Below are 16,086 nucleotides of genomic sequence, written 5' to 3'. Positions count from 1 at the left end.
ACGAGCCCAAAGGAGCAGTCCCTTTAAAGTTGGTGGGTCATGTCTTTGTCTGCCATAAACCCCTTTCAGCTGTGATGAGCCTTCAGATTGAGAGAAGAAAATGCAATTTTGTTATCTATCAAGCCTTTCACAATCTTTCCTGCTCTGCACCCGCCTTGATCTGTTTTCCATGTGCTATCAGAAATGAATGTATTCTTTAGCTACTGACAGGCTTGCAAGTTGCACCAGGAGTAGTATAAAAGACGCACGGCATAAGAGGCTTGCTATATGCATCGGGGAGACTAACTGATTTACATTATTAACCTAATGTATCCATCAGACTGGACCTCTTGATTCTGGAGCTGTAAATACTGGCTAAATGAAGTCTTGTATTTACTCTTCAAGATTGTAAAGTGGGAGAGCCATACTTCAGATTTTAAAGAGTTCCTGGCTGTAGGAAATTGCACAGAAAAAGCACATCCTCTGTGTGATATTATTTTTGGTACCAATTTGAGCATTATAATTTGCCCTTACTCTTTCCTTGTTAATATATAGAGCAAACACTTGAAGGTCAGGTAGACCACGTGAAGCGCTTGCCATGTACTAGCAGAGCAACATTCCGCAAACACATCTTTAGTATCTAAGCCAAAATGTAGCATGTGCAGGAATGTTTTGTCATATTTGTTACAGTAGTAGTTCAAGCAGTGACTTAGGAAGGCCAAAATAGAATGCACTGTGACAATCCAGCTAGGTTACTCTACCCCAAGAGGCTGTTTTTTGGAGAAAAGCACTGGGATACCAGCTTTTCGTTTCATTGGATGGTAAAAGTAGTTTCACAACAAGGTTTGCTTGAGGAACCTAGAAGACCATATTATCCAGAAGGCCCCCCAATGTTCTTCGCATTGTCAGACTGTTGAAAGTAGAACCCGAAAATGTTTGGTGGTGTAGATCTGTGATTTAGTTAATCACATCTCCATCTTGGAGCTGTTCAGCTGTAAAGATTTGTCATCCAATATTTAGCACAGGCCAGTACCTGTAAAAGTTTCCTGCTGTGAATAGTATCCAGGAAAAATCTAATACATCTTGGTGTAATGAGTGTAGGATTGGACAGACACTGAATGTCCAATGAAAATATTGAAAGACGGATGCAAACCTATATTGAACAAGGCTAGTGAGAGGGAAATCACAGTTTAGGATTTACAGATGAACCTGTCACTTGAAAAAGGAGCCACTCTGACACCCACTGTCCTTTTGTGAATCCCAGCCAGTGACAATCCTATATTCCTGTTTTGTTTTCTAAGAAGAAAATGTTTAGATTATTATAAAGGTCTCTGGAGAGGGCCATTAAAGAGATGTGGTGGAATTTGTCCAAAGGAGTAGATTGAAAATGGCATGGGTTTTTCCTTCAAATTCTTTTTCCTCCACATTCTGACAATCTGATTGTCTTAGTGCGCTTTTTTACCCCTAAAATCATGGCCTCTTCAATTGTTTCATTGAATGCTAAATGTTCAAACTTAATAGTAGGAAGTACATGTTTAAATAATTTAATCTCTTAAAACTCTTTTTTTACGAAATTTAAAGTTTTGGAGTAAATACGGAAGGTTTGTGGTTGTCTTTTAGTACGATTTCAAAGTGTTGTCCAACCGATTGAAAACTTCTTTAGACACTTTTACTCTCCAGTTTAGCTAGGATAGGTCAAAACGGAGTTGCATGCGTCGCACCCTTCTGAGTTGTGGTCCTTAGGCAGACAAAGGTTACACAACTTTAACGAACCTAAATCAGCGATGTGCAGGCATATATATTCCTCCATATTATGTTCCGGAGTGTCTATCTAGCAAACGACATCATACCAGCAGTTTTATAAGCTGTATTGCCTGGCCATTTATATTGTGTCAAAGGGCCAGTTTCTAATATTGATGTTTTACACTGACTATATGGGTTATTAGAACATTGGAATGTTGAGCTCTCCATTGAAGACAGTGGAGTGCTCTGGGCTTCTAATGGCTGGTAGAAGCTCTGAGTATCAACATTCCATTGTTTGTTCACAGCATCCCGAGGGGATTTCAATGCCCTCGGCTCTGTGAGGCCTTTGTTTTACAAATTAGAACATTCTGCCCTCTAGGGTTCTAATAGCCTTAGAGCCCCCTGTTCCAGGCTCTACTGGCCATTAAATGCCTGCTCCCTTGTTGAAGGCCCTCGCCTTTAGATCGGTCCTTTAACGCTGAAACTGGCCTTTAATGGCTGGTAGAGCCTGCTACAGCGATCTCTAAGGCTATAGTAGCAATCATGCCTTTCTGAGCACGCACTTGGAAGGACCCTACATTCGAATGAGTTGCAAAAGTTTCAAGGATTTCATCCCAGCCTTCAGGACATAATATTTTCCTCAATCCCCTTATTTCCTCTTTTTGAAGCAACAAAGATTCTGCCTCATGCCGTTTCTTTACTTGCTGTTTCTTGAGAGGTTTAGCTACTAAACCTGCTAGGTCCAGAAACCTGCTTGTGGGCTTGCCTTTAGAGGTATGAGCAAACACCCTCAACAAACCACAGTTTGCACTCAGGAGGTTTTGACGTTGCTTGGTTATTGTCAAGTAATTGTTGATTTCCAGTGTTATGTAGCGTGAGGGCATTCTTAAAACCTCTGCCAATAGCGGGCATGGTCTCCGCTACAGCGAGGGCACTTATATGAAGTAGCTGGGTACATTTTGTGTAATAAATCGGGTGTCGGATGCTCAGCGTTATAAGAGAAACTTGGGATGTTGGTGCTATGTTCCATCTTCCACATTTATCAAAAGTGGATCATCCTATAGTTGCTCATTACGGTTAGTTTCTCTATCTTTTATCTATTTTCATTGGTCCTTTCTTTTCGGCAGGTGACTGCTATCACCCATACGAGTTTGAAAACGAAAAGATAATTACCAGCCTTGGCACCACTTGATGTTTTAGATGATTGGAGGGAAGCAGTAAAAAGATAAAGCCCAAACTCTTTCCAAAACATGTCAGCTGGTATAGTGCATGGTAAATAGTATAAATAAATTCATTTTGGATTTAGGACATTGCTAAGAGAGTAAAGTAATTTATTTGATCAATTGCCAAATACAAAATAGATGCCTTAGAGAGTATACACAAGATCACTGGATAAGTTTTTCTCCTTTGAGCTCAGTCCTGCAAAATAAGTAAAAAGATCGAAAATGCAGGTTTATTAGTTAAAGAAATTTTCAATTTTAAAATCTGTTCATTGCACTTGTCACACAGCATTTGTTTTAAATCACAGAAAAATAGAGTGCTGCAACTACGGTGTCGCAGGGGAAGAGTGTGTCTAAAAAAAATGAATGAATAAATCCACTCTGCTTATTGTCTAGCTTTTAGAAACGGGATGAATAAAATCATATGATGGCCACTTGCAGAATTATCATGGGATTCCTAGCAAGGCAGTATTTAGCATATGCCAATATAAACGGACTACAGCCAAGAGCTCCTTCTGTTAAAATTGCAAAGGTTTAAGGGCACAAGTCAACTGTTATGACCACTGGAATGAGCTTCTAGAGCCAGGTACACAGTGACAGAATTGTGTGGCTTTTTAAACATGCCATTCATAACAATACTTACCAAAAGAAGTAGTTACCTTCATTGCATTGTTTGCCAGTAGTTTCCCTATGGAAGACAAGTTTAACAGTCCATCACATTAACTTAATTTTGGCTCAAATTACTTTTCTTTTTCATGCTACCACTAATCTTTTTAGAAGATTTGCTAGTAATGTATATACATAAATACATTTTGTTTTCTCAAAATGTTACAGCGGTCTGCCTGATGTTGGTGTTTGAAATTTATATTTTTATCTAGGAAAAGTAAAGAGACAGACACTGTCAATCTCAATGACGAATCCAGAATAGACTTTTTTTTTAATGTACATATTATTATGACTTTCCTGTTTTCTCTAATGCCAAATTTTATTTTACAGATTATGTATTCTTTGAAAATTCTTCAAGTAACCCATACTTGATACGAAGAATAGAAGAGCTTAATAAGGTAGATTTGCTTTATTCGTTTGGTTTCAATGTGGTGTTTTGCTTGTCTGTTGCATGTTGTGGGCTGGATCACTTCACATTTCCAATAGTTCTCTTTCAAAGCTGTAACATCTTGAAGCAGTAAGTCCTCTTCCACCGGCTGTTAAAGCCATTTGTTCCTAGTCAGTCCCGCATCAGCACATTCTGGCATAATTATCATATCTATATTACGACAATGCAACTTGAAACGAAGTTTGTGGGAAACGGAGTTAATTCTACAAGGTGTGGACACATCCTAGTCTGTTAATATGTAGATAAAAGATGTGTGCCAACTATAAATCACATAACGCATCCTATTCAATAATTTAGGGTTACTATGTTGCCTAAAGCAGAGTAATCGCAATATTTTGTCATCCAAATACTCAGTGGTGAGTTACTTACAATCCTCGTCGAAATCTGAACGGGAGCCTTAACCACTACAAATGGGCAATGAGAAACCAATTCTGGCTTTCCAAATGAGCAATGAGAAACCAGTTCTGGCTTTCTTTGCCCGGTTATCCTCTGATCCTCTTCCCTGTGGTGCTGTCTCATCTGTATGTCATCCTCTAGGAAAGAGGGATGTAGGCCTAGCATTAAAAGACTACTATTTATCCGGTAGGCCTCTGGGGGAGAGGGCAGTATTTTTTATATGTGTAGGTCTTAGAACTTTATTACACTATCCATCCTCTCATGTTCATGGTTGCTGTGCTGTCTGTCCTGTAATAAAACTATACATATAATTGATGATCACCCTTTACTTGTTAATCCATAGCGTCTACATGACCAGGATGACGTAAATAAAACTGTGTTGAGGGTAATTTGCATAATTGATTTTCTGTAGCTCCATACAACTTTGAACAACATTTTAAGGCTATTCCAAGCTAAATTGGGCCACTGCATTTATCAGGACTTGAATCCTGTGTACAGGCTTGCCATACTATCCAGCTATCACTATGAGAACATATAGCGCTTAGAGTGGTTAAATCCACTAACTGTTGTCATTTCTTAGGGAACGTGCTAAAATAAGCCTGCAAAGATAAAAAATCAAATTAAAAATTAATTTTCATTCCATTTAACTCATACATTCATTCAAATATGAAGTGAATGCTGCTCAGTTTCCTCTGCTTTTGTTTTTAATTTAATTATTTTAACTACATACACTGAATACATCTCTTTAAAGATACTCCCAATACATACAGGAGTACTTCAGGATTATTCACAGGCTTACCCCAATAAATGCGTGATTCTTTGAGTCAGGGGCGTGGAATTCCTATAGCCCAAAACCCAGGACATATTGTTTGGGGTCCAGGACGTGACGTTTTTGTGTTTATTTTGTCCTTGGGACAAGTAGGCGCAGCACAAACCTGTTGGCTGCCAGATTACAATATCACATTATGGATCAGGGACAGGCATTGCCTGCAGTTAAGGTGATAGTTCTTCCCGTATGTTAATGATGTTCAAACTTGAATTTAAGGTTCATTTAATACAAAGCATTCTTTATTAGGGTGAGCTTTCTAAGGAAAGTTGTAAGTTCAGCCTCCACTACTGACCGTGGTTCCAGTATAAAAATGTGTACACACGTTTGGAAAGTTTAACAATATAAGGCTACGTATAATGGTATGCTCTCTGATGAGATGCAAATATATGCAAAAGCTTGAAAGCAAGATTGATGATTCTTTGATTTCAAAATCAAAGGCATAAAAACAAATGCAGGTAGGAAAAAAACTTTTACTAAACTACTGTGAAATATTAGGTACCATTTCTTTGAATCCTCGTTTAGCAAAATGTTGATGCATGCTAGTATTTCCCAAAAATATTCTTTTAAAAAACTTTTTAAAAAAAATATTTATTTATGGTATTTGTACATTTACATAAAATACAAAAGGGAATCATTATATGGGTTGCCAGCCTGTGAGGATACAGGGTAAGTGGTTCATGGTAAACATATTGGTTGGTAACCCCTTTGTTGGTTATACAGTGGTGGTAGGATAAGAATAGGAGAAGAGAAAAGTGAGAATAAGTGTAGAAGAAGGATAGTACAGAAGCAAATTCGATAATACCTAACAAACAGGATGAAGGTTGCATATAGTTGATTGGTACCCAGTTCATAATGGAAAAATCACTAACCAGTTCCAACAAAATTATAGGGATTATGAAAATAAACAAGTATTGGCAATGCCAATGGGTAGGACTTTGGTGTTCGTTATGTCAATGCATGTCTTGTGTTGATGTGGATTTTGTAAAACTATATTGTTGTGGGGGCTACCGGGCACTCGCCATTATAACAAACATTGGCAAAAACAAAAATATTGTTGGTCTCAAAAAACAAACATTGCCACAGTCACAGTTCCCACTAACGTGCGTGCGTGGGCACGCGCGCACGATGGTCACCCGGAGCGCGCAGTGTCCTGGATTCAGCGCGCACACTGGGACACATCCCCACAAGACCGTTTGCGCCGCCGCTTTTTAAACGCGAGCGGCGCGAAATCCAGGTGTGAGGCAGAGACATGGTTCTTGCAGGCGCGCAAAGCCCATTGTGCTTAAAGGGCTTCTGCTTCAGGCCCCCACACCCCCGTCGTGTCAGCCCGGCTGAGACCGCTTCGGTGCACACAACAGCCGCACCGAGTACTTCACGGGTCTTTAAAAGACCATTTGCATGTAAATGAACTTTGTTGTTTTTTCGCCCCTGCATCTTCACACTTCCTACTGCCTACTGGGATTAAGAGGACTTCCTGTGCAGAGGCCGAGTACCTTGGCATTTACACTTCGTCTCTGGACTGGAGCATGAGGAGTTTCTGGCGTTTAGATACTTTGTGAACAGAGGATGGTACAGACAATCACGACCTTTTTGATACAGTCCAGGGATTACGGCATGGCTCTCTCAGTGCCATTCCTTGTCCTGGAGCAGTCTGTTCACGATCAAATGCAAATGAAGGATTCTCCGTGTGTGTGAAGTATGAAAAACCCTAGGTGTGATATTTGTGGTAGGTGTTAGTTTTGTGGAAGGCCTTGGAGAAGACCTGTATTTTGGACTCCTCTTCCCATTTGGTCCCTGGACTACCAAAAGTACTCCGGCCCTCATCTGCAGTCTGCAAAAGTCACTTCTACTTCCTTGATGTCTTATCTGGATGCAGGCTCAGGAAAGCCTCAGCACTTATTCCTAAAACGCGCCTATGGTGCCTTTTGGTCTTCTTGCAGCAAAAAGCTTCACAAGATGAGCAGGCAGACTCGTGATGGTCACGTGGGTGGCAGAGGTCACGGACAAAGTCGGTTTAATAAGAGAAATTTACTATTGCAGTTGTGCCAAAATATAAATGACGCTCTCCATACCGTTCACATAAAAGTCATTCTCATATGACCGGGTCCAAGGCTTCTTGATCCTATTCCACTCTAAAGTGGCCGGAAGTCGTATGAGGGTCTATAGAGTGAAGCAGCTGTGGTTCGCACAAACAACTCGCATTTTAACTTATTTTTCCACAGCCTCGATGTCATAAGGAGCGCATTGAAACCGAAACTGCCATTTCAAATAAAAAGAACTTGCAACATCCAAACCGAAAACTAGATAGCAGGATCGTGCACAGCAAGAAATGTACCTCCGCACATGCTGCAAACTTAACTCTTACTGTGCAAAGTTCCAGAATCCAGCCATGTGCCTCAGTTGAATGAAAGGAAGCGGAACGAACAGAACCGTTAAATACCAAAATAACTTGCCTTCTGAAAATGCAGAAAAAAACCTACTGCTTATGAGTGCGTTATTAAAAAGAAAAAAAACAGAAGAATGTTGTCATCTTCTTTTCCTCCTTGTTGCAGTGTTATTACTTCTTCTTGACACACCATGCATTTACCATTAGGGCGTCACTAGACTATCCTTGTATTGTTTAAGGCTCCATCCAAGAAGGGGAAACGACAACAAAAAGAATCAATCAATTCTTGTTGCGATTTTCACTACTGCTAAAATCAATTTTGAAGTGCACAATATATTTAGCCAAATGTAAGAAACTTTAATCCTTTATTAAAAAAAAATTACTATCACGTTTGTTAAATAAGCTTTTAAGCTATTAGCAAAATTGTTTCACAGCAATAGAAACCGTTTTTTTTTTAGTGTAGTTCAATTGCCATCAAGATGTAAACCAGGAGCAGAGACAAAGCATAGTGCACCACATATCGGCGAGTGTGAAAAATCAAACTTGAAGTGAAGAATTAAAACTCCTAGCTGCTTTCTGTTTTAAAAATAAAACTGTGCCTAATGATGAGTAGCTCTGACCCCTGCGTAACGTAAGATTTGGCACTGTTGACTGTCGACATATTTTAATGCACTTTGGCAGAGTGAATAGGTTTGGCTTACAAATAGTGAAGTCACAGAGGGGCCTGGCAGACTATGCACGCACAAACACAGATCCCCAAGCACAAAGAGATAAAGATGCAAGCAGACAAATGGACATCTAGGCATACCAAGACATATGTGCATCAGAGCAAACAGACAACACATATGCACCTACAAAGGCACACATGCAGTCTCAGACATACAGGAAGAGGAATGCACGACTGTGTGATTAGATGGATAAGTGTGCATCTGTGAATGCACAAAGGATTTAATTTATACATGTATACACATGGGTGCATGAATGGATTACCAAATATACATTTGTTGTTTAGGACTTATTTTTTGGCTTACAACGGATTGGATTTGTTTTTACTATGATGCGATTTTGCAATTGTTTGCGTTGTAAGAGCAGAGAACAAAGATGCTGGCACTTTTTCTGTGGTTTACGTTTTACTACGATATATGCTTAAGAAGCAGGTTCTAAACTTCAGTCTCCTTTAAGAGCATTCGGCAGTGAAAATATCAAACAAAACATTTGAATGGGACAAGAGAATACATAAGTATTCACTACACGCCTTTATGGAAAGCAAGTCTGAAACACATTCAGGCAATTACAAAATGTGTGCCCTATCCTGGTATTTGTGAAGAAACAACCCCTTTTTCAATCATAGATCAATGGCATCTAGAGTATGCACATAATGCCTTATTAGCCAAGCACTGTCCACAAAACTTATAATAATTATATAGAACAACCCTCAGACACTTATAGTATAGTAGGGAATTATCCAGAGAGTGAAGCAAATGCAGCGGCAAAAATACTCTAAATGCTGGGCTCCACCTCAAACAGCACTCCCTATAGCTTATGACGGGCTACAACAGAGGAGTGCAAAACAAATAATTAGAAGGAATAGTCAATAATACAAATTAACACGCATTCTACTTTTGAATACACAGTATAACTAGTTACTCAGGTATTTTGTTTTAAGGGAAAATAACGAAGTTCAATGTGTGGTTATCATAAGATTTTTTGTCAACATATCTGAAAAAGAAAGTGCAAAGAGAATGTTTTACAGCAATTTAAATCCAATAAAAAATACACTTGTCAAAAGACCTCTAGTGGGTAATACTGAACAGTGGGCTTTGGGGTAGGAAATTGTTTTTAATTGGTTGGTTCTAAAGTCAATCTAGTTAGCTAGTTTCTTACTGGATGGCTTTTGTCGTTCTTGTGTTATTTCTTCTCCTGGACCATAGTTTCTCTACCACCCTTTTGATTGGATGACTTGTATCCTTCCACTGCTCATATTCAGATACTGAAATTATTATTATTTTTAGCACCACACAGGAGTGAGCACATGTGTTTTCTTGAGTTCTCTCCTTTGACCTGTATGTTGACTCTCTGTTCACCCTTCTGCCCCCTATTTTTCCGGTCAAATAATAACTTTGGTGATAAACGTTGCATTTCATAAAAGCACACACAGTACATCAACAGCACCTTAAATATTATATAGTCTCTTAAAATCTACAGACTAATGTTGTCCTGGGCACTGTCCCAGAGCCCCTTTCCTATCGAACAGGGCTGGTTATTCCCCATTTGACAATTAAGGTGACTTTCAGACATGGTCCATGCTAGTCACCATGCAACAAAGTTTAATTCCGGCCTTAAGAATCAATATGAGGAAGCCTGACTGACTAAGGCAATCTTCTCTGACCGGGGCAGCCGCCGAGTTCAGAGAATACAGAGGCATGTCTTCTCAGGCTCCGGTTTCACAATGCAGGAGGGTTGTGGCATCTAGCAGACCTCTCTGGATGATGCATCGGGACAAACTATCTCTGACGGGATATCCAGACATTACTCCGTAGCTTGTATGTCTAATTGTAAATATGTTATGTAATTGTGTATATATGTGAACTCGTATAGGCTCACAACATTCCCCACCCTATGAACAGTCCTTGAGCTGAGGATCTTCCGTAAAATCTTATTATGATACCACCATTGGAGTCCTGTGCTTTTCTAATCCCAAAGTGTACTTGCCTGTGTAACCAATTCATGTCATTGCGTATGTATCTAAATTGAAAACCTGCCTTAAGACACTTCATGTGGCATTACATGTGTGGAAATGCACTCTCTTTTCACTTTTTTAAGCAAAGGTTTGGAGTGAAACTTGGCGCTCCACCACATACGCTGTCTGGTTACCGGCGCACATAGCCTTAGTTGCAGCGCACAGAGACCTTATACTGCCGCACACAGAGGAAAAAATTAGAGGGAACATTGGCCACAGTAGTTTCTGTCGCTGAACAATACTACTTTTTGTGTGAATATGCTCCTTGTGAAAGCTGAATGCTATCACTCGCAGTCCAGCAATTGTATTGAAAAATGCTTAGCCAACTATCTTTACAATCAGATGCCCCCATTACTATTACAACATTTTAATACAAAAACCCAGATTTAGAACTAGATTTGATATTTCTCTTGTATCAAAAAAGAAATTAGATAAATACATATATTTCAGTCTATATACAGTTCAATTAATTAAAAATGTTTTGCCATTACTGTATAACGAAACAGCCCTATCATTCATTCAAACTTCCTCATTCATCCTTCACTATATTTTGCATTATACAGTATTTCAATATTGCACCTTTATTGTGATAAGTTCTTCCTTATTTATTTTATTGACATTTTAAAGTTTAGATCTCGCATGGAAGATATTTTTCTTTTGTTCATATAGTGACAGCATTGTTCACTTTGATACATTTTCAGGTATTCTTTATCATTATTAAATAAAGTTATTTTTTAAACTGTGAGGACTGTTTGAATTAATATTTCATATCCATCATGGCTTTGTGTTCCCATCTCATACGTGCGTTTCGGCCTAACAGCCTTCGTCAGGAAGCCATGTATTTTGGGAAAAATACCTATAAAAACCACATACAGCAATAGGGATCTGGGTTAAGGTCTCACAGCCCTCCAAAGTATTTTAGTAGCAGCTGTGGTTTAGTTTGTGCGCCACGTTCCAGATGGGCCACCTTGTATCCCATTTCTGTGATTAGATAATCTGTGTCCATAAATACGTTCAAAATCTTATGTTTCCAGTGTGCCACCTTATTTATATCCTGTATTTACATAAAAGAATTCACGTGAATGGATATATCAAATCCATGTCCGTGGATGACGGAAGTCGAAAACAAGAACCCAAGGAAATAGCCTGGGGAACGTAAAAAATTAAAAAAAGAAGGAAGAAGTGGCAAAGCTTTCCAAACACTTAGAGAAAATGATAGTATATTTTTATTCACACGTTCAGTGCTAACTGGAAATAACATAGAGAAAGGCGTCTGGCTCTGCGTGACAAATAAGTGTAACACTATGATCACATGCCGTTACCTCCAGCTACCAAATCCTATAGAATTGTCCTAGAATGTTTACCTATATATATGAGCGGTTCCAGGTGTTGGACTTGGACAATCTCTGGTTGGCAGTCCATAAAATGCAAGGCCAGTGCTCCAATGCGAGCAATCAAAGATTGCATTAAGGAATTACTGCAATAATTGAAGAAGAAAGATGTAGGGGTGTACCCCCTATATATATATATATATATATATATATACACCACCGTGTTCCCACTGGCTAGTGTATTCGCACTTACCCTGAGAGAAAAGCAGGCAGAATAGATTGTCAAGAGAGCTTAATGCGATGGCATAGTATGGGCTCCAGAATGGTGAAAATAAAAGTAAAGCCGATAGTAATTTTGAGGATTGATATTTATACAGTTTCGATCCTACTTTACATAAGGCACAGGACATTTAAGTCTCTTACCTGAAAATCGAATGTAGTGGTGCAATAAGGACTTCTTTGTCAAGGTTCGTTCCACTAGCTTGCAGGGAACTATTTCCGGGCGTCTCAACGGTTGGGTGCTTGTATCCAATATTCCTTTGAAGCAGATCTCGCCTCATTTCTACGAAGCAGATGGAGCCTTGATATACCGCAGGTACGCCAGTGAGTAATTACCATGTTCCTTTCAGGACACTGGTGTGCAGGTTTTACCTCGAGTTAATACGTATGGGATGAAATCTTTCTATGCAACAGGTACGTGTCGCCATCAGGAAACAAGTGCAGTAGCTACACCCATCTTTTATGGACTATGGATGGCACGAAAGCTGACTTGCGGACTATGATTCTTAAGCGCCTCCGCAGAGCGCTAGAATGGAAACTCTCTTCCGGGTTGCCCTCAAGGACGCGTTTGTGTGGACCATATTAGGGTGATCTTGCATCGTTAAAGGAACCTTTTAAAAACCACATAATACAAGAGATGTGGTGCATATAAAGGGTAATAATAGGTAAGCCAGTTATTCTAATCTCAATATCTAAAAAATAATTATTAATCTACTGGCTAAATCCCAAGCCTGATCTAAACATCACACTAAAATGAGAGACAGCCCACAAACTCTCTATAATGGCGGCCATATTGAAGGAGAAAATCTTCATTGACAACCGAGAAGATTAAAGGTACCCCGGAAACTGAAGCAATGTATATATACACGCCAAATGTATTTTACTGGGTGTTGATTGATATATAATGATAACTCTGACACCCTAAAGAAAAGTGTTTCATTTATATAAAAGAGGATGCTTAAAACTGGAGAAAGTTTATATGAAAATATTACATGACTCTTAATTCTTATTAAACCTTGATGATGATTACTGCTGAATATGATAGAACTATGCAGCAAGTCAAACTGTAAGAAAATCCATATGGAAGGTATAGCATAATGACATATCTGATTAACCCAGAGGTTACAGAAAAAGCACTCCATCGTGTAAGTGCAAGCTGGAATATTACATGAAGTTTCACAGAGAGTATAAAGCCTGGCTAGCATTGCAGTCCGAAAACTAACCGCCTAAATGTACTAGATCACCCTATAGGGGAGGAAAAGATGACACAAAAAAGGGTAGGGATCAATGAAATCATTTGGTATTATAGCTGATAGCCTGATCCCAAGGGATTTCACTGTTCTTACCTCTTTAATAAGCATCCAATATGAAAATCCTGAACAAGTCTATGCATTTTCCTAATTTCTGCACTTAAACAGCCTACCTATGTGTGGATTTTCACCCAAATAATCCATTGTATGTGATCAGGTGTATGTAGTGCCTCTATGTAATGCTTTACTAGTGGTGCAGCTAGTTTTTTTGTTCGTAGGGCTGACCGATATTCCATCAGCCTGGTATTCATGGTGCGTGAAGTTTTCCCCACATATCTCCGCTTGTAAGGGAACAACAGCAAATATATGATATTACTAGTTTTGCAGTTTGTGAGACTTTTCAGATTGACATTGTATCCATTGATGCTCCATTTAGCTGCTTGAATGGCAAAATTACACGCTTTACACATCGTGCATTTGAAATTTCCTATGGGAAGATTGATATCTATAGTTGTTTGGATGGTAGGCTTCCTTTATTCAATAATGATAACTAATATCTGAAAATGTATCAAAGTGAACAATACTGTCGCCATATGAACAATAGAAGAATATGCCTTCCATGTGAGATCTAAACCTTGAAATGTCAGTACGTTAAATAAGGAAGAACTTATCACAATATAGGTGCAATATTGAAATACTTTAGAATGCAAAATATAGTGAAGGATGAATGAGGAGGTTTGAATGAATGATCGGGCTGTTTTGTTAAACAGGAATGACAAAACATTTCTAATTAATTGAATTGTATATAGACTGAAATGTATGTATTTATGTAATTTCTTTTTTTTTTTTTCAAACAAGAAAAATATCAAGTCTAGTCTTCTATCTGGGTTTTGGTATTTAAATGTTGATGCCCCCATTACAAATAAAACATTTTAAGACATAGTTGCCTAAGCATTTTTTAATACAAATGCTTTGCTGTCCCTGGTTTAGGAACTCCACCGAGTATCAGGGGAACCCCTATATATGTATAATTGATCACTCACAGTCCAGTCAGGTAGTAGATCGAGAGAGAGAGATAGAATTTCAATAAAAACAAAAACTCCAGACATGAATATCAGCCCAATTCTTAAAGTCACAAAAGTGCACCCATGGTATATGTAGTGCAGATTTACGGCTTTCATGAATTCACAAGAATTTACAGAAGTATGTCAGGAAATTGCACTCCTAGAAAATATTTGTGAACTTCATTTTAGCACTAGCAAATAGTCTTGTGTAGATTTCCTGATGCCAAAATCTGTTGCACTGTAACAAGTTCACTTTCTGAACAACCACTTGTTTTCCCCCAACCCTGGAAGAAGTTTTACCTCTGCCCTTGTCAGGAGTACATTTCCAACCTTCTTCTATATGGGAAAAATATTGAAGACAAGCTGATAAAAACACACAAAACATGCAAGTTAGTAGGTTGGAACAAACTCAAAAAGGGCATTCCAACCATAGGGAACTATTGCTTACGCAACCTCCAGTCCCAGTATGTAGATCTGTGGAAAAGTGGCCAAACAAGGGAATTGCTAGTATTCAAACCCCACTATGGTATGAGCTCTGGCATAATCAGAGAGGTTATTATCAGTGTTATTATATAGTGAGATTTCTGCCATAATTTGCACCACAATACATGACCGCAAAGGGACACGTGGATTTTGTTACAGTACAAGTAGATTATGAAGCAATCTGTCCCATGGACAAGTAGATATTTTATTAAATTCCTCACCCCTGTTGACTGAGGTATTAATTTTGTTTTTAGTGGTAGTTTCAGTATACCCAGCTAAAGGTGTCAAACATTGAACTATATTCCTCCAGCAGCTGTATTAATAAACTATACAGGTATATTAAATTAGTACTTGGCATTCTAACAAAATAATCAACTGCAATTTGCACCCTTAGCAATCCCGGACTGTTATTTGTGGTCTAACGTTGAAAGAAAAAGAGCTATTGACTGGTATTTGATATATCTTGTCAAACATGTGATGTCCCCTAGTACACGCTTGCAATGCTTAGCTTCTCAGATGTAAATGAAAGCATCCTCCATGACATCTACCATGGAATTGTAGTATTTCCTCTAAACTTAATATTACCTAGCCATTTGATTGCCCAAAAAATCAACGATGCAAAAGATTTCTTTTCTAATCCAAAAAGTCCCCTTACATCCATGCACCAACACCTTTGCATTGTAGTTCTGATAAGTTCTGAATTTAAAGCTAGTTGTCCAGTCCAAATTCTGATTCAGGTCTTCAGTGTGAGACTTCAATCTTAAAATTCACTTTCACTCCTTGCAATGCGGTGTTTGTATCCAATTTCTATCACTTATTTTGATCCTACCTTTTTCATAATGGTCCAATTTATAGAATTTACCTGATGGTTTATTAGAAACCAAGGATACAACATCTGATAATGTTTGTGCTTTTTAAATGCAAATCTTTTCATCTCCGTGTATTGTCTATTAAAGATCTTGCGACTACTCTGTAACCTTCACATTACCATTATTAGCTGGCTTGTTTATAATCACATAGTTGGTAGGCAAAGTTCTCCAGACCTCCTTTTCTCCAGTCCAAGCACTGAGGACTTTATCTACCAACAGTGAAATTATCAGGCCCACTAGAAGAAACATATAGACTCAAATATGAATGAATACCTCTGAGGCTTTACTTAATCGTTCTAATAATTTTATAATAGCCAGGGTATTCCTTGAACAAACACATTCATTTTTATACATAGTTTTTATGTAGTTTTTTTTATGTATATTCAATCTACACCTCTAATCT

At 38.5% G+C, this 16,086-nt stretch overlaps 1 protein-coding gene across 6 annotated transcripts in view; it reads left to right on the top strand.

Moving 5' to 3' along the window:
- The window catches only part of MTA1 (metastasis associated 1), a 761,697-nt gene that overhangs the window by 25,130 nt on the left and 720,481 nt on the right, over positions 1–16,086 (top strand). For 5 of the 6 annotated variants that reach the window (XM_078659566.1, XM_078659564.1, XM_078659562.1 and 2 more), the window contains exon 2: positions 3,939–4,006. In XM_078659566.1, the coding sequence (XP_078515692.1) occupies positions 3,939–4,006 (68 nt within the window). Of the gene's footprint in view, positions 1–2,957; positions 2,995–3,938; positions 4,007–16,086 lie in introns of those variants that run through there. The other variant, XM_078659563.1, reaches the window with a different exon arrangement.

This window comes from Lissotriton helveticus, chromosome 9 (assembly GCF_964261635.1).
Source record: "Lissotriton helveticus chromosome 9, aLisHel1.1, whole genome shotgun sequence".
Classification (NCBI taxonomy): domain Eukaryota; kingdom Metazoa; phylum Chordata; class Amphibia; order Caudata; family Salamandridae; genus Lissotriton; species Lissotriton helveticus.
The sequence above is the reverse complement of the archived record's forward strand: the minus strand, read 5'-3'. Positions and strand labels throughout refer to the sequence as shown.